Here is a 16,030-nt window from a genome sequence, read left to right as displayed (position 1 = left end):
TTTCCAAGTAGAGTTCTAAATGAAATGTATGTCCGGTCACATGTGTAGATTATTATATTTTTATTCATGTTAGAATTTTTTAATGTGGCCTGTTATAGTTTTTTAATAATCAGGCTATAATTTGTACTTCGTGTTCACTCGCCCTAAAACAAGTATACGAGTTAACGACGAATCGACATCCTTCTTGCACTTTCTTTTATGTCTGTCCTTTTTTTATCACCTTAAATGTTCAATGCGAGTGATCGCATACACTACATATATACTAGAATTCATAAGTTGTGTATTAAATAGCTAGCTGCGTTCTAATTCAAGGTACTCTGTTGAGAAGGCCATTATGTGAAGCGTGTGTGTGTTAAAATGATTGTTTTATTTTCTGTAATTATTATTATGTACCTAGTAAATAAATAATTATATTTAAATTCAAATCATTAATTGTAATTACAAATTAAATGCTCGCTTTGGTAAGTTGACGTTATCGAAAAACGTCTCACCTGGTAGATATGGAAGGTAATTGAAAACTAATAAACATTAAACAGGACAACGTAACAATAACAAAAAAATGAATAAAAACTACACAGTGTATTTTGTAAGATCACAAGCCGCTCTAACAGAATCAACTGAAACTACTTCAACACCAGTTAACAAGGAACTTCACATATTTGAAAGTTGTGGTGTGGACGCCACAACACACAACAGTTTAATGAAGAGAAAAGGGAATGTAGCTCTGGTTTGTTCGTGTTGATAGCGAACCTGGAGAATATCTATATCGCTGAACTTATTAAAAAATATTTAATATTAAGGTCACGTCAACCCTTAGAGCTCGATCCCACAAACTAAATTGTGTGTTTACGGGGGGTTCGTTCCCACTAGTTCTATTGAGTAGTTCTACTATACAACTACCAGCTTCTATTAAATTATATTTCAAGAATGATAGAACGAGTTGGAAATAATCGTTTCAGTACATTATATTTGACCGTCTTTAAAAAAATGAGGAGATTCAACTTTTTTTTTGTATATATGTTACGCGGTTATCACGTAACATATATACGATAGTTCTATTATTCTTGAAATAGAATTTAATAGAACCACAGGGATTTTTGTCCTAGTACTTCTATAATAGAAGTACTCAATAGAATTAGTGGGAACGAACCATTTGCGAGATGCGGTCCGCGGCACCCGCTTCTCCCCGAATACCTTCGTTGCGCAAATGTCGAACCCTCCTACGTAAAGTGTCGTATGACGATACTGCCAAGTTTACAGGGGAGCCTTTTAAAGTTCTGAATTCTCTGAAATAAGTATAACATGTGACTTTAGCATTTCTCAGTTTTATTCGGCAAAGCACGTTACTCACATTGAGTATTATAAAATCCTAGATATCGGTTAGATGATCTATTAGGTGATCACTCTATGTGAGTTACGAGTATTGCCGAATAAAACGGAGAACTCCTGTGTAAACTAGGCAATTTCGACATACGATACTTTGCGTAGGAGGGGTCGATGTATGGTTAGTAAAACTGTGCTACAGTTATGGAATGTGGGGACAGGTAGATCTCGACGGACTATACCTTGATTAGATTTGGAATGTCGTTTAAAAATGCCAAGTGTTAAAGTATCAAAAAACAAACAGGCACGTATGAGAGAGATTTATGCGCATGGAGGGAGCGAGGGAAGTATGTCAGGAGGATTATATGTAGCACAGTCTCTGTTTACCCTGATGGGAGATAGGCGTTTTATGTATGTACAATTATGCCTCATTAAAACAGCGAAAAAAAGAATCCATGCCATGCATTTTGGTCGACTAGATATTATGGATATTTATATGTAAAAGAGGATATTTTTCGACCACAAAGGGGTTCAAACGAGAAAATTTTGTTTGCAGTGAACTAAGGTTTAAAATAGAATCAGTTTATTTTGTTTTACTTTATACTGTGCTGGATAAAATGAATGACAAGTTACTAAGATGCACGTGTTTAACCGACTTAAAAAAAGGAGGAGGTTCCCAATACGACAGATTTAAAAAAAATTTATGTTACGCGATAACGCGATAACTCGCGACTTGTGAACCGATTTTGATGATTCTTTTTTGTTGGATCTTTGGTCCCATTTGAACTTGGAGAAAATTTTCCAACTCTAAGGGTGGCAAACTATCCAAGTGAACAACCGGTTTCAATAAAACTTGGCAAATAGATGTAATTCCAGGAACTTTTGAGGTCGGTTTTTTTAGTACTTTGTACTGAGATCAAATAAAATGATGAGATGTATTTATACGGGGAATCCTTAAGAGGATACAATAACTAAGTACATCGTCAAGGATGCATTTGACATACCCTTTATTAGGGTGGTTTGGAGAAGGAAGCTTTTGCCGCCGCATGGATGAAGTTCCTGTATTTCACTATGCAAGTTTCAAGCTCCAGTAGAATGCATTGATTGCACTTTTAGTGGAGTATTCATAGACCATCATTGAAAATACTAGCTTTATTAAAAGTGAATATCGACCCCTCCCACGTAAAGTATCGTATGTCAAAATTGCCAAGTTTACAGGGGAGCCTTTTAAAGTTCTGAATTCACTAAAATAAGCATAACACGTGACTTTAGATTTCTCACTTTTATTCGGCAAATCTCGTAACACACGTTGAGTATCATAAAATCCTAGATATCGGTTAGATGATCTATTAGATGATCACTCTATGTGAGTAACAAGCTTTGCCAAATGAAACGGAGAACTTTAAAACACTCCCCTGTAAACTTGGCAATTTCGACATACGATACTTTACGTAGGAGGCGTCGATATGCCGTACAATTATATTTTTTATTTTAAGCACAATAAGGTTGTTAGCCGTCGTGTTTAAATTTAATGTTATACACGGAGTAGTCTGGGTGGTCCCACTATTGGGACGAATTAGTGGGACCACGAGACTACAGCGGATTTGCCACCCAGTCGCACGAAGCGGATTGCTTCTGTGAATAACTTTTGTAGATAAACACGTCGTACATCGAATATTATTATTTTTTAAATAAACATATTTTGTCCAACACAGTATACTTGTAAGTGTTTAGTCACACGAGCCGCATTCAGACTGCACTGCGACTGCAAAATAGCAGTTGAAATGCATCCGGAAAACACGACACCAACTGCATCACTATTGCAGGATTACGCTGAAGTAGATTTATTCCGCAACAAATGTGGCGAATAAACATTAAACGTCGGGAAAATTCGGAAACCACGAATTTCCCCGAACGCTGTTGCTGCGTCTATAAGTTAAGTTAAATAATAAAGTTTCGTATTTAATTGCCATAAATATCATAGCACACAAAGGGCTTTTTTGAGCAAAGCTTGTAATTAATATAAACTTTTAAAAAATGCCTACAATTCGCTAGGAGTGTAGGGTTGTTACATTATTATTTAAGTTGTACCTAGAGGTTGTACACAATTTGAAAAAAATAAGATGTTCATCACTGTAGTCTTGTGCTATAACGAAATAACCTTTATTAAGGTAAGCACACAGTCATAGCCCCGCACTAGGGAAACCCTGTATCGCGAATGCCATGGACAACCACAAATTACACCCAAACTCACGAGAGAAGTAAATATACGCCCTATGCATGGTAATCGTTCGGCCACGGAAGCAGTTATACCCGACCATAGACAGTTTAGTGACAACCAACTTGTACTGCCAACTACAAATCGATTAATTAATTGAATGGATCGATTTGTTTAATTGAATCAGTAGGAATAACTGGGTTTTGCTATGTGAATAATTAATATGATATTTTATAGCCTTAGCAACAGCATTCGGGGTTTTCGAGTTGCCCCGATGTTTATTCACTACATCTGTAGCGTAACCCAATTTTGTATCGCGTCCATATCAAAATCCTTAAAAGGCAAGAACGTTCACGTATAAAAAAATATCTAAGAAATAATTCAACTCAGATGTAGTTTAACTAACTAAGTGTCATGTCACGAGGTCATCGCTTGCTGAGGTCGTCGGTGCATCGAAGGTCGTCAGTTCATACGCGTTGGATCTCGAACAGCTTCACATTTGTGTCGTACCAGATCGGTGGGTCCACGTTGCTGTTAATAAACAAACATTTTTTAAATTGTTAATACAAAGATCAAGCGCTAACAAAACATTCCTTCGTTCTGGCTTCGGTCGAACCAACGTCTTCTAGCAAACCGTGGCAGACGCTATGTTAACTAAGCCACGGAACAAACTAGCGGCCTTACGAATTTTTCTATGTGCTTGTTTGTCGGATCTTTGTATTTGATTTTCAATATCAATTAAGGCAAGCGTCTCTTTTAAGGGGAACTGTATACGTTTTTACAATAAGATTCCGGAGCGTATATTAAGATTATCATTTCCCAAGTTTAAAAACTACATTAAAAATATTCTGATTGAAAACTTATATTACAAATTGTTACATAAAGATGTATGGAAAGACGACATGGCTCCAGAATCCACACAAATTTGATTCAAAGTGTATTCCATAGCGTTTAAGTTTATTTGAAAAGAGCAATCCCTAGAGTTTCTTGCTAGTTCTCCTTAGAGAAGTCAGCGTAGTGAACGAACAGTAGCTTAAATATGACGTTTTCAAGTGTAAATTTATTTTACCCATGGAATAAATGATTCTTTGACTAACGACTTTTTAGCCGTAGCGCCATCTATGAGAAATCTATGAAAGTATTTCGTCACCCAGTTAGGTAACTTTAAAGCTACCAGCTCTGGCTATAGATGACGTTGTTAATTATTTTGTTTTGAATTGATATTCAATTTTTGTTGTGTAATTTCTCTACTAGTTTATAATTATTAATACAAAGATCGAACACTTAGGAAAAATTCCTTCGATCAATCGATCCAATGCAAGCCATACGTCTGTCACGCTGGTCCAGTGTGGGCTGGACACTTCACACGTCTTCCAAGGACCGCGAATCGTCTTCGACTTGCTGGTTTCTTCACGATGTTTTTTTCACCGTTAGCGAGAATTATTGCTACTAAATACTCACAAACGTCCGTAACTTAGTTACAAAAGGCGTAGGGATTCGAATAGTCTCTATTGATAAGCAACCATTATCCCATTATTACATATTTAAATGCAAAATAAGAGAAAGAACAGGAAAATTCCTTGTGAAAGTGTTCGTCCAGGGAAGTAATGCCACCTTACCTATTTCTGCGTTCCGGTGTTGAAGGGTAAGGGTGCTGGTGAAATTACAGGCACATGAGACTTCTCAACTTATGTCTCAAGACGACAGTCGCAGTGGTAGTATCTCTCAGGTCTTTGGAATTTAAACATCTGAGTGTTACTGCAACTGTTATGGACAAGCATGTCGCTTACCGCAATGCCGCACGACTAGTTCGACTTGTGACTTGGTGTCATAAAAAAAACGGCCCTATCGCAGCTGGCACTCCGAAAATGCTATAAACTCGGGACACACAACTACAAAAAGAAAATAACAAAGACAAACCGTATATAAATGACGCCCCACATGTATGTGCGGAACCACGCAGCCGTGCCGGCGTTGGCCTGGTACTTGCGGATGAGGATGGGGTGCGGCACGGGGAGCAGACCAACCAACGTGCCGTGCTGGAGGAAGCGGAGTATCTCCGACTCGTCTGTTAGACCCCTGAAAAAATTGATATATGGTATCATATCGATGATGTAGTTCATAGGTTTCCAAACTTTTTTGTTCGCCGCCCACTTAGGCTAGATAAAAACAACACAAAAAATCACAAGGAAATAAAATTTTGTAAACGGTTTTTCAACGAGAACTTTGTTTTGTAAATCAAAATAAAACAATAAATTTAAATGGCAATGATTCAAATTTTTATTGTATTAAGAGACGTAAGGTTTGGCAATTATGAATGAAAAATGATATCTGATAAATGTCCACCACGACCACAGTTACAGATGTCGATTCTTTCATCAAAGTTTTTAATCACTTTTTGACAAAATGGTGGGTCTATTTCGTTGATCACGTAACGAATTTTGAGTTATAAGGCTGCAATCGGTTCGATTGGCTCCCCATAGACTCTGTCTTTAACATAACCCCATAAAAAATAATCCAGCGGTGTTAGTTAAATCACATGATCGAGCTGGCCATTTAACGGCTGAATTTGGTGAAATTATGCGACCGGGAAATTTGGTTTGCAATAAATTCAGTGGCTGTGCGACTTTTGATATTATTCATTTCACAATATGATATGCATAAAAATATTAGAATTAAAATTTGTTTTATTGGTATACTGTTACTTGGTACTTGGTGTAACGGGCTGGTGTCCGCAACTCGACGTCAAGGCGCCTATTTTGCGTGTGGTATACTGTTATTTACACATTATAAGTACATCACGTGTTTGTACTTGTATATACATTTCCTATTATGTCGGTTTTTTACCTGTTTATTTACTTATTGTTGATTTCTTTATCGTTGTTGCTGAAAATAAGCGCCACGAAACGGTTTAAAAAACGGTGAATTATGTACTGCATAATTATGTCAATTGTTCTAATTTTTTTATTATTATTGTTGTTCCTCTGTTATTTTGTTTATATGCGTGTCTGTGCTTGTGTGATAAACGTTTTCTTTCTAATACAAGGCCTCGCTAGAGCCTTGGAATTCATACTCGTCCAGCACGCTCTTACTTCCCGGCCTGTGCAGTAATTTTTAATTTTACAAGTAGAGCGATGTTCGTATTAGCACCCAAATTATTTAATAAATTGCCGAATGCTGTTAAAGACTTAAACTGTAGACAATTTAAAATGAAATTGCATAATTTGTTAGTTGCTCAATGCTATTACAATATTAACGACGTTTTACTTGATAACATAAAAATTAAAATTTAACTATTGTATGCTATATTTTTGACTTCTTATTTCTTGATTAAATTCCAATTGTTGTAGTTTGTAGCTATTGTTTGAAATCCTTAGTTCCCGAAGTGGTCCCGGTGGATCCCCAGGGGTCCACGGGAGACTCGACGGGAGTCTACGTTGGCGTGACAAAAAAATGGGGGTTCACATCTCGTAAGTAAGGAGTTCACGAAAATATATCTGCTTTCGATAGTGAAGGACTAAAATGTTGGTTTGCAACTTGCATATTCCATATTCAGTACAACGTGTCTTTACTTATTTGACATCCACTCACAGCACAATCAATTAAATTCTCACTTTTTCTATCGAAAACTATTTAGATAAAAACTAAAACTATTTATAAACGAAAACTATTTTAATATTTTGTGGTTGGAACTCAGCAATTTGCGTTGAAAATTTCCATAGTTAGATCTACTCTTCACATTTTGTGTCGAGTTTTGTGAATATGGTAGAAATGTAGCTGCAGGGGGTCCAGCGGAACCAGCTAAATTTTGAAAGTGGTCTATGAGAAAAAAAGTCTGGGAGCCTCTGTTTTAAATTAACTTTAATGAATTCTATGTCTAAAGTGAAATAAGCATTGTGTAAAATATTCGTATGCCAAGTTTTGGTGAAATGTACGATTTAATATAATATATTATAAGACCTGCATTGTTAACTACATTTTTCAGCGAATAAATGTCTTGTATTCTTAATGTACTATTTCGCTAATGCTATACATTGGAAATAAAACATATTCTTCGAATTTAAATCTAATTCCCACTGTCAGCCGTGGTAATGAGAGGTGTAAAGGGCCTGAGACGTTGGTTTGTCTGAAAAAACAAATATAGGAAAAATAGTTTCATTTCCTAATAGGAACGTTAATTGATCATTTTCACAAGCGACTTAAGACCGACTAATCGCTGCAAGTCTGACGGCCAATGGTCGCCGGTCGCGGGCACGCTGCATATTTAGTTCTACATGTTAAAACAAGTCGCAGCGAGTCGGTGCGACCGCAGTCGAGAAACATCGCCGGCACGCTGCACAAGCCCTTAGGCTAGCACTGCTTGTAACACTCGAGACATTATCATTCGCCTGTTGCATCACGTTATAGAATAAACAATGTACTCACTTGTCGATGCAGATCTTCTCTACCTGCGGCACGAGGACCTGCAGTAGTCGCATGATGGTCTGCAGTGGCAGCTTGGCCCGCCAGCTCGACACCCACTCGGCACTGGCCTTCCACCCTCCTGGCGCAGTTCCCCCTTCCCTTCCACCTGACCCTTCGCTCGGTCGTCGCTCATTGCCACTGCTGGTGAGCCGCATACTGTCTCTCTAAATACAATACTCACTATAAGAAATAAAAAATGTACGCAAGTATCTTGCAACATAATTGGGAGTAGGAATGCACGATTTTTTGCGTTGAATCGATTTTTTGGATCACATGTCTCTGAATCGATCCACGAATCGGATCGTATGCTCTTGAATCGATTTCACAAAAATCGTTTCAAAATTTGTACACAGATGACAACAAAACTGTTCAATAATAATGTTGTATAAAAAATGAAACTATTTTTCCATGATCAAGGTTAACTGACATGTCATGTCATGTTGACATGGGACCTATAAAGGGCCTGAAACGTTGGTTTGTTTGAAAAAACAAATATACGCGATTTAAATCCGGAAAAATAGTTTCATTTCCTATGTGTAACAATCGCGAAAACCTAAGAACTCGAAATGTGTAACTTAATCCATTGTCCTCCTCTTTATTTTCTGTTTCTGTACTTGACGAAATCATGGGACTTTTGTTTAAATTATGAATACGATCTAGACGATTTGATTCGCCTTAATTTTGAAACGAATCGTTTAAAAATCGAAATGAATCGATCTTCATAAAAATCTTCATGTAATGTGCATCCCTAATTGACTGTACTCAAGAAGACTAGACTTTTTATTGCGATAGTGCCGTTCATTTTTTTTATGATACCAAGCCGCACGCCTGTCCGTAACAGTTGCAGTGCTTTTAATCGCAAAAATTTGAGGGGCACTACCACTGCGCCTGTCAATCTGAGACACAACTTGACAAGTCCCATGTGCCTGTAATTTCACCAGCACCCTTACCCTTCAAAACCGGAACGCAGTAATGCTCACATTATTGCTTGGCAGCAGAAATAGGTAAGGTGGCAGTACTTCCCTAGACGAACTCTTTCACAAGGAGCTCTACTGCTACAAAAACGACTCACGGGGACGGGCGCAGTGGCAGGACCCCTCAGACCCGTGTTCTTTCTAGACACAATGAAGTATGTTCCCCAACTGACTATATAAACATAAATAGATCGTATTTCACCAAGTAAGATAGAGGCTGGAGTAATTAGCCGGATTCTCATTGGTCCGCGAATAACGGTCCCGACCAAAACTCTTGTGCGGTATGCGGGGAGTGTAAAGGGAAACGCGAAATATTGGTTGAAAGGTTCTCTGGACAATTTATCTTCCATTGAAGTGGTATACAAGCAACTCACGCGTACTACAGCGCGTGTGTCCTGCTTATCATCAGCGCTGTCCTCAGCGCGGTCCGCCCCGTCCCCTCCATCCCTCTGTGGCAGCAGTTGGTCGCTGCTAGTGATCGTTGGTTGCGTGGGAGGATGTGCCGACTCGCGTTCCGTCATTGCTGCGATGGCTACACGCAAAAAATATCTTTAGCTGGTAAATACTTACTGCTTTCAGTATTTTTAAGGTCATACCTAGGTAGTAAAACTTCGACAAACAAAAAATCACGAAATGTCACAGAAAATCAGTTGTCAATTTAATACCAAAAACAAAAAACACTAGCGCACATCATCAATCCACCCGCCAAAATATTTGGTTTTCAAACAAAAACATTTTTTTTCATAATATCAAGTGACGGCACAATCAGATCGTGTGCCTGATAGTAGCCTACACGCGTGGCCAAAACAGTTGCAGTGCCACTCAGAGCTTTAAATCGCAAAGATCTAAGGAGCACTGCCACTGCGTCTGTCACCCTGAGACTTAAGTTGACAAGTCCTATGCGCCTGCAATTTCACCAACATCCTTATCCTTCAAAACCGGAACGCAGTAAAGCTCACATTACTGCTTGTAAAGGTAAAGTGGCAGTATTTCCCTGGACGAACTCTTTCACAAGGACCTCTATTGCTACTAAATAGCCAATTCTATTCTAGTTACAGATCGTCACACTTGCGTTATTAATCTCTTATTTAAAAAAGCATCTACTCTTCAACAATCTACCTTTCTCGCTTGCACTTGTAGATGGCTAATTACCCTGTCTCATAACTCGACTTCGAACGAGTTGGCCATATAAAGTCGCATATATGAAAGGATGCGGAACATGTCATTTTTCATAGGAGTGAAAGAGACGGTGGTTTATTATGGCGAGGGATGTCGGCTACGGCAGCTTGCCTCGTCGGACAAACCAGTCAGGCGTTACGTAAATGAAACTTGGTCGGACTTGATTGGATCGGAATTATATATAAAAAAACCGACCACAAAACATTTGTGAAATTACGTCTATTTGTGAAGTTTCATTTATATTGGTTAACGGAAAGTGGGTTGAAATTTTATAAACCGGATTCATAAATTAATTTTTCTCTATGGTATTTACGATGAATTTAAAATACAGGAATGATATAAGCATTGGATAGTCAACCTACGCGTTTTTTTCTGCGACAACACTGACAAGCATCAATCTTTGAATGGCAAACGCTACACACACGAATATAAAGCGATGTATAACCGCACCACGAAAAATAATGATGCCATGTTTAGGGCATAGTGATGCACTGTTCTTGAACCTATTGAAATTGAATCACTCAAAAAGATACGTTCAAGATTTCTGACTGTTAATCTACTAAGCATTTTTACATTTAGTCTTTACATACTTCTAGTTTAAAAAAAACCTACATATCATTAAAAAGACACAATTTACCTTGATGACCGATGAAGTAGAGCGAGTCGATGAAGTTGCTCATTTAAGAATACTATTATTTGTTATAATTATTAATACAATTTTTTTACAAAGATCGAACACTCAGAAAAAATCCTTCGATCCGGTCGGATTCGAACCGACGTCTTCTTGCATACCGTGCCAGACGCTACACCAACTAAGCCACGGAACGAACCAACGGACCTCACGAATTTTTCTATGTGCTTGCGTCGTGTCTTTGTACTTGGTCTTTCAACGACTTTTTAGTCGTAGCGCCATCTATGAGAAATCTTTGACAGATTTATCACCCAGTTAGTACCTTTACAGCTACCAGTCCTGGCGAAGACCGGATCGAAGGAATTTTTTCTGAGTGCTTTTTCTGAGTGTTCGATCTTTGTATTAATAATTATAACAAACTAGTGGAGTAATTTCACAAAATTAATTGAATATCAATTCAATAAAAATTTAATTAATACAATTTTTATTCAATCATAAACTAGGAACCTGCTAAATAACACTTTCTTATCTCTATAAAAATCCGACTATAGATAACTAGCTAATTAACTCGTCAAAACCTACCTCAAAAATCAAAATAAAGAGTCAAGCGAAAGAAATGTTAAGTTAGTACATTTCATGCAGCTTAGAAAAGTAGCAAATTAATAACAATACTAAATACGTATTCAATACGACAAAAAACAAAGCAATAACGACGTCACCCGTGAATAAACGTGGTAAGTTTTCACATTTTTTTTATCAGGCTGTAATGTTCTATTCTCTTTTATAAAATCCCTAAATTTTTTACACGTAAAAAATTGTAACAAATTTTCAAAAAGGTTCTGTTTCAGGGTTGTCAGTGGTTTCTATTTAATTGAGAGAAAAAAGTAAACTAAACTTGCGGTTACGTTTTGCAGCTTCGTTTATGACACCCTTTGTTTTAACTTTCTGTTAATGACGAGTTCCAAATTTTCGTCTTTCTGACTACAAAAACAAAGGTTTTGCAGAAAAATAATTTTTTTTAATGTTTTTATGATAGCATCCAATTAGAAACTGATGTTGATAACTCTGAACAAAAATCGTTGTACATAATCAATCAATTGTAACGTAACTCAAATGTTTTTTTTTCTAGGGCAGATAAGATAAATTATGCACGAACAAAATAATACATATCGCACTGCTATTACAATAGTGTTGTAACTCTAAATATATGAAATTTAATATTATATCATGACTAAACGTAAAATTTGATTCTCTACACGTCAAAAAAACCTTCGTTAGAATATTGTAAGAAATAATCAAAAGCGATCCACTTAACTCAAAATGAGACACACCTTATGTGAGCTGGTTCTGGTCCTTATTCAAAAATGTTAAATTATTTTTTCCATTTCATTTTTAAACATATTTGAGAAATTGTTTAGGTGTATTGAGTAATAAACTATAATAGACATATGTTTTATTGATTTTTTGCGGGAAGTGATAAATTTGTTTTTCATCGATTCTGAGAAAGTCTGCTTTTTGAGTTAATACACTATTGTATTAAGAGTGCAATATCTAAAAAAAAAATCGAATTTACGACATATAACCATAGGTTAATTTGTTTCCATCGTTTTCGTCATTAATAAATCCATCAGGTGTCGAGTTATTGAAATTGTCACTCTTTTTATTTTTCCTGTGTTCTGATAATACACGTTTATTCTACGAGGCCGTCGATAAGTAAAATAAGAAAAAAACAATACCACATTGAGGCTCGCGTAACAAGTGCATGCTTTTGTAGCCTGCACAGAACAAAATAAAAAACTACAATAGACTTTCCAAGGATTGTGTATGTTCTTCGATGTACTAGTTTCATCATGAGGGTGCGTACAGATCAGGCAAATGGCTGGCGAGCTGCATACAGCTCATATAAGCGCGGCGTATTCGACAGATCTGTACGCCGCACTGATGTATTTTTTTTCTGCGTTAACTAGAGGTATATCTACTAAACATACACAAATGTAAGTAAACTTAAAAAAAAATCACAGGACATGGATATTAAGTCAATCTAGAACCACCAAGTCTGCTATTTTAAATCATCTCAGTTGTGTGTTAATGGGTCGTATTCCAGAACTCTACTCAATGCTCAAGTCAGGATTTGAGCAGACTTGAGTATGATTTCAAGCACTGGAAATACGACCCTAATGGCAAGGCTTTGAGTATGATTTTCAGTGCTCACTGCAATACTCAAGTCCTGACTTGAGTACTGAGTAGAGTTCTGGAATACGACCCAATGAGTGTGAAGGGTAGGATTTTTAACGTTTGGTATTCTGCTAAAAGTTAAGAGCAGTGGCTCGACTTACTATTCAATTGCCATTGCAACTATTAATTATTTGACATAAAAATACGTTTACATACGAATGGATATTTTTCACACCTACCTAATTTCCCGACGTTTCGGCAAGGTTACACTGGCCGTGGTCACGGGCTGACTGGTGATGCGATGTTTACATCTCCGTCTCGGCGGTGAAATCTTCATCCACCGGTCGGTATGGAGTATTGACGTAATACGTGACCTATCTTGTCCGTCACTCCTTTAACATAGGGCATGTAGGCTGGATGTCTATTCACCTCCGGATGCCTGACCGCGGCCAATGCAACCTGGCCGAAAAGTCGGGATACTGGGTAGGTGTGAAAAACACCCATTCGTATGTGCGTTTATTCTCGTTTCCAAATGTTAGTACAATGCAACGCGAAGTTTAAAAGTATATAAAATTCATTTAATTTTAATACTTCACTGTTGACGAAACGTAATAAAAATCAAGATTATGCATAGTAATTTCCATGGCACTTTCATAGTCTGTCTTATTTGAAGACGGAGTAAAATGACATTTGCTGGGTTGCCAGTTTTCATAAAATTTTAAATAATCATGTAGTTGTTGTCGACAGTTTTATAAATAGATTGTGAAAGATAAAACTTTTAAACATTATAATGACACTACTAATTGCGTTATTGCCATCTCTATTATCATTTTGACAGTTAGTCTATTAGTACCGAAATAATATTTTATTCATATACATTTTAAAAAGAATAAGCAGATTTCTAGCTTTAAAATACGTCTCCTCTTTGTATATTTCAAAGACATCGTTATAAATAAAGTGTATGTGTGTATGAACTTAAAAAAAATTGACATTTCAAATGAACCTGTGCTCAGTAATTGGACGAATGATAATTTTTCGGGTATTTATTTTATAAGCGTGACCAACATTTAATCGACAGTCGATACACTATTTATCGACGGCAATCACTAGCTGCTTGCAAGCGGGCAACACTTCTGCGTTATGAACTGTCATTTTAAGTTGTGTTAAAAAAGACAGACTATAGTAAGTCATCATCGATTGTGATTGAATGAATGAATGCCATCACTGCGATTTTCGGACTCTATTGATATATATTGCCATTACAACTAGATTTTAGCAAATATTATCATAATTGCAATATAATCTCAATGGAATTATTATAACCAGTGGTTTACAATAACCAGGATCAGTGCTCCCACTGGGTTACCCCTGGAATTCAACCCCTCCACCTCGCCCGTAGCTAACCTGCCACCAAGCTCATAAAAGGGAATGTGTACCTGGTGTTTCCGGTAAGGTAGCGTTGAGGGTGCCGGGCTCCGCAGGCTGTGCCGGGTGGGAGCCTTCCATTGGGGTCTCTGCCACCGACTCCGCGCTCGTCGATCTATTCAATCACATTTTCAATGTATGGAACATTTCCATCAAATCGAGTACACAGATCGGGTCAGACCTTATGAATTTCTCTATGCGTTTATTACAGATCTGTTTTTTGTTTTAACGCTTTTTTACCGTAGCGCCATCTGTGAGAAATCTACGAAAGTTTTTCTTCACTCAATCAGGTACTTTTACAGCTACCAGAGTTTGATAAGAGATGTCGCTTCTTGAATTGTAATATAGGTTTTATTGAATACTATGATGTTTTACTACCATTATATTAATTTTATTTTTTGTGAAATTACTTGACGAATCCTATCAAATCGAAAGGAATTTTTCTTTGTATTTATAATTATAACAAACTAGTAGAATAATTTCATAAAAAGTAAACGGATATCATGATTTTCAGTAAAATCAATATTACAAATCGAGAATGCTTTTAAAAAGGCGGTTAGTACGTAACACTGATTCAATCATTGATTAAATTAAACTTTGACAAATAAAAAACGCTTTTTCAAGTAACGTTCACAAAACTTACAAGAAAGCAAAACCAACCTCGAATCACTCGAAAAACCTGTATTAGTAAAAAATGACTTAAAAATGACAATCGACTAATTTTGACATTACAAGCTCGATCTAAAATAAAAATGTTCAATAACCGGTCAGTTAAAGGTTTTATTTACCGCCTCTCAAGCAGGGGTTGCAGGTTCGAACACGGGTTCGCACATCTGAGTTTCTCTGAATTAATGTGCGAAATTAAATTTTATTTACTATAACTACTTTTCAGTGAAGGAAAACAGCGAGAGGAAACCTGCACACATCGGTAAAGCATTTATTGATAACTGATAAGGCACACACTCAAAGCCCCGCACTAAGGATACCTTGTATCGCGGGTGCCAATGTTGTCACATAGACAACCACAAATTACACCCAAACTCACACGATAAATAAACGTAGGCCAGGGTTTCTAGTCTTTTTCTAGTCATGGACCGCTCTCACAATTTCAACGAGTCCACAACATATCGTTGCCTTACTTTCTCAATTATCTCATATATAATTTTTTTTTTAATTTTATACATCACATAAGTTGCTCTGATCCCAAAGTAAGTAGCTAAAGCACTTGGGTTATGAATATCGGAAACAACGACGGTACTACAAACACCCAGATCCGGGACAATATAGAAACGTTAGTTTTCTACACTGACCCGGCTGGGGATCGAGCCCGGGACCTCAGAGATCGCGACGCCATGGAAACCGGTGTACAAGTTACTCGACCACGTCGTCACGGAGGTCTTATAAAGCGTGATTATTCCAGAGATGGCAAACTTTTCGATTTCTTTAAAATTTCTTATCAAGGGTGTTAATTGGGATGCATTACTTTAAGAATAGATAAAAGCCAGTGTGTGAATACGAAGGAAATGTGATGTGGCATCAGCTTGCTAAATTTGTATATACAATCCATTATTAATACAAAGATCGAACACTCAGAAAAAATTCCTTCGATCCGGTCGGATTCGAACCGACGTCTTCTTGCAT

The 16,030-nt window shown here is 37.1% G+C and overlaps 1 protein-coding gene across 1 annotated transcript in view; it reads right to left on the bottom strand.

Moving 5' to 3' along the window:
- Positions 1-2,939: 2,939 nt before the first annotated feature.
- Positions 2,940-16,030, bottom strand: part of LOC113235989 (protein HID1) — a 35,611-nt gene continuing 22,520 nt past the window's right edge. The window contains exons 10-16 of the mRNA XM_026471912.1: positions 15,050-15,068; positions 14,401-14,504; positions 12,526-12,564; positions 9,354-9,511; positions 7,967-8,169; positions 5,462-5,620; positions 2,940-4,072 (exon numbers count right to left, since the gene is read on the bottom strand). Of these exons, the coding sequence (XP_026327697.1) occupies positions 4,009-4,072; positions 5,462-5,620; positions 7,967-8,169; positions 9,354-9,511; positions 12,526-12,564; positions 14,401-14,504; positions 15,050-15,068 (746 nt within the window). The 3' untranslated portion in view covers positions 2,940-4,008. The remainder of the gene's footprint in view (positions 4,073-5,461; positions 5,621-7,966; positions 8,170-9,353; positions 9,512-12,525; positions 12,565-14,400; positions 14,505-15,049; positions 15,069-16,030) is intronic.

Source organism: Hyposmocoma kahamanoa, unplaced genomic scaffold, assembly GCF_003589595.1.
Source record: "Hyposmocoma kahamanoa isolate Upper Pololo Valley unplaced genomic scaffold, ASM358959v1 88, whole genome shotgun sequence".
NCBI classification, from domain to species: Eukaryota; Metazoa; Arthropoda; class Insecta; order Lepidoptera; family Cosmopterigidae; genus Hyposmocoma; species Hyposmocoma kahamanoa.
The sequence above is the reverse complement of the archived record's forward strand: the minus strand, read 5'-3'. Positions and strand labels throughout refer to the sequence as shown.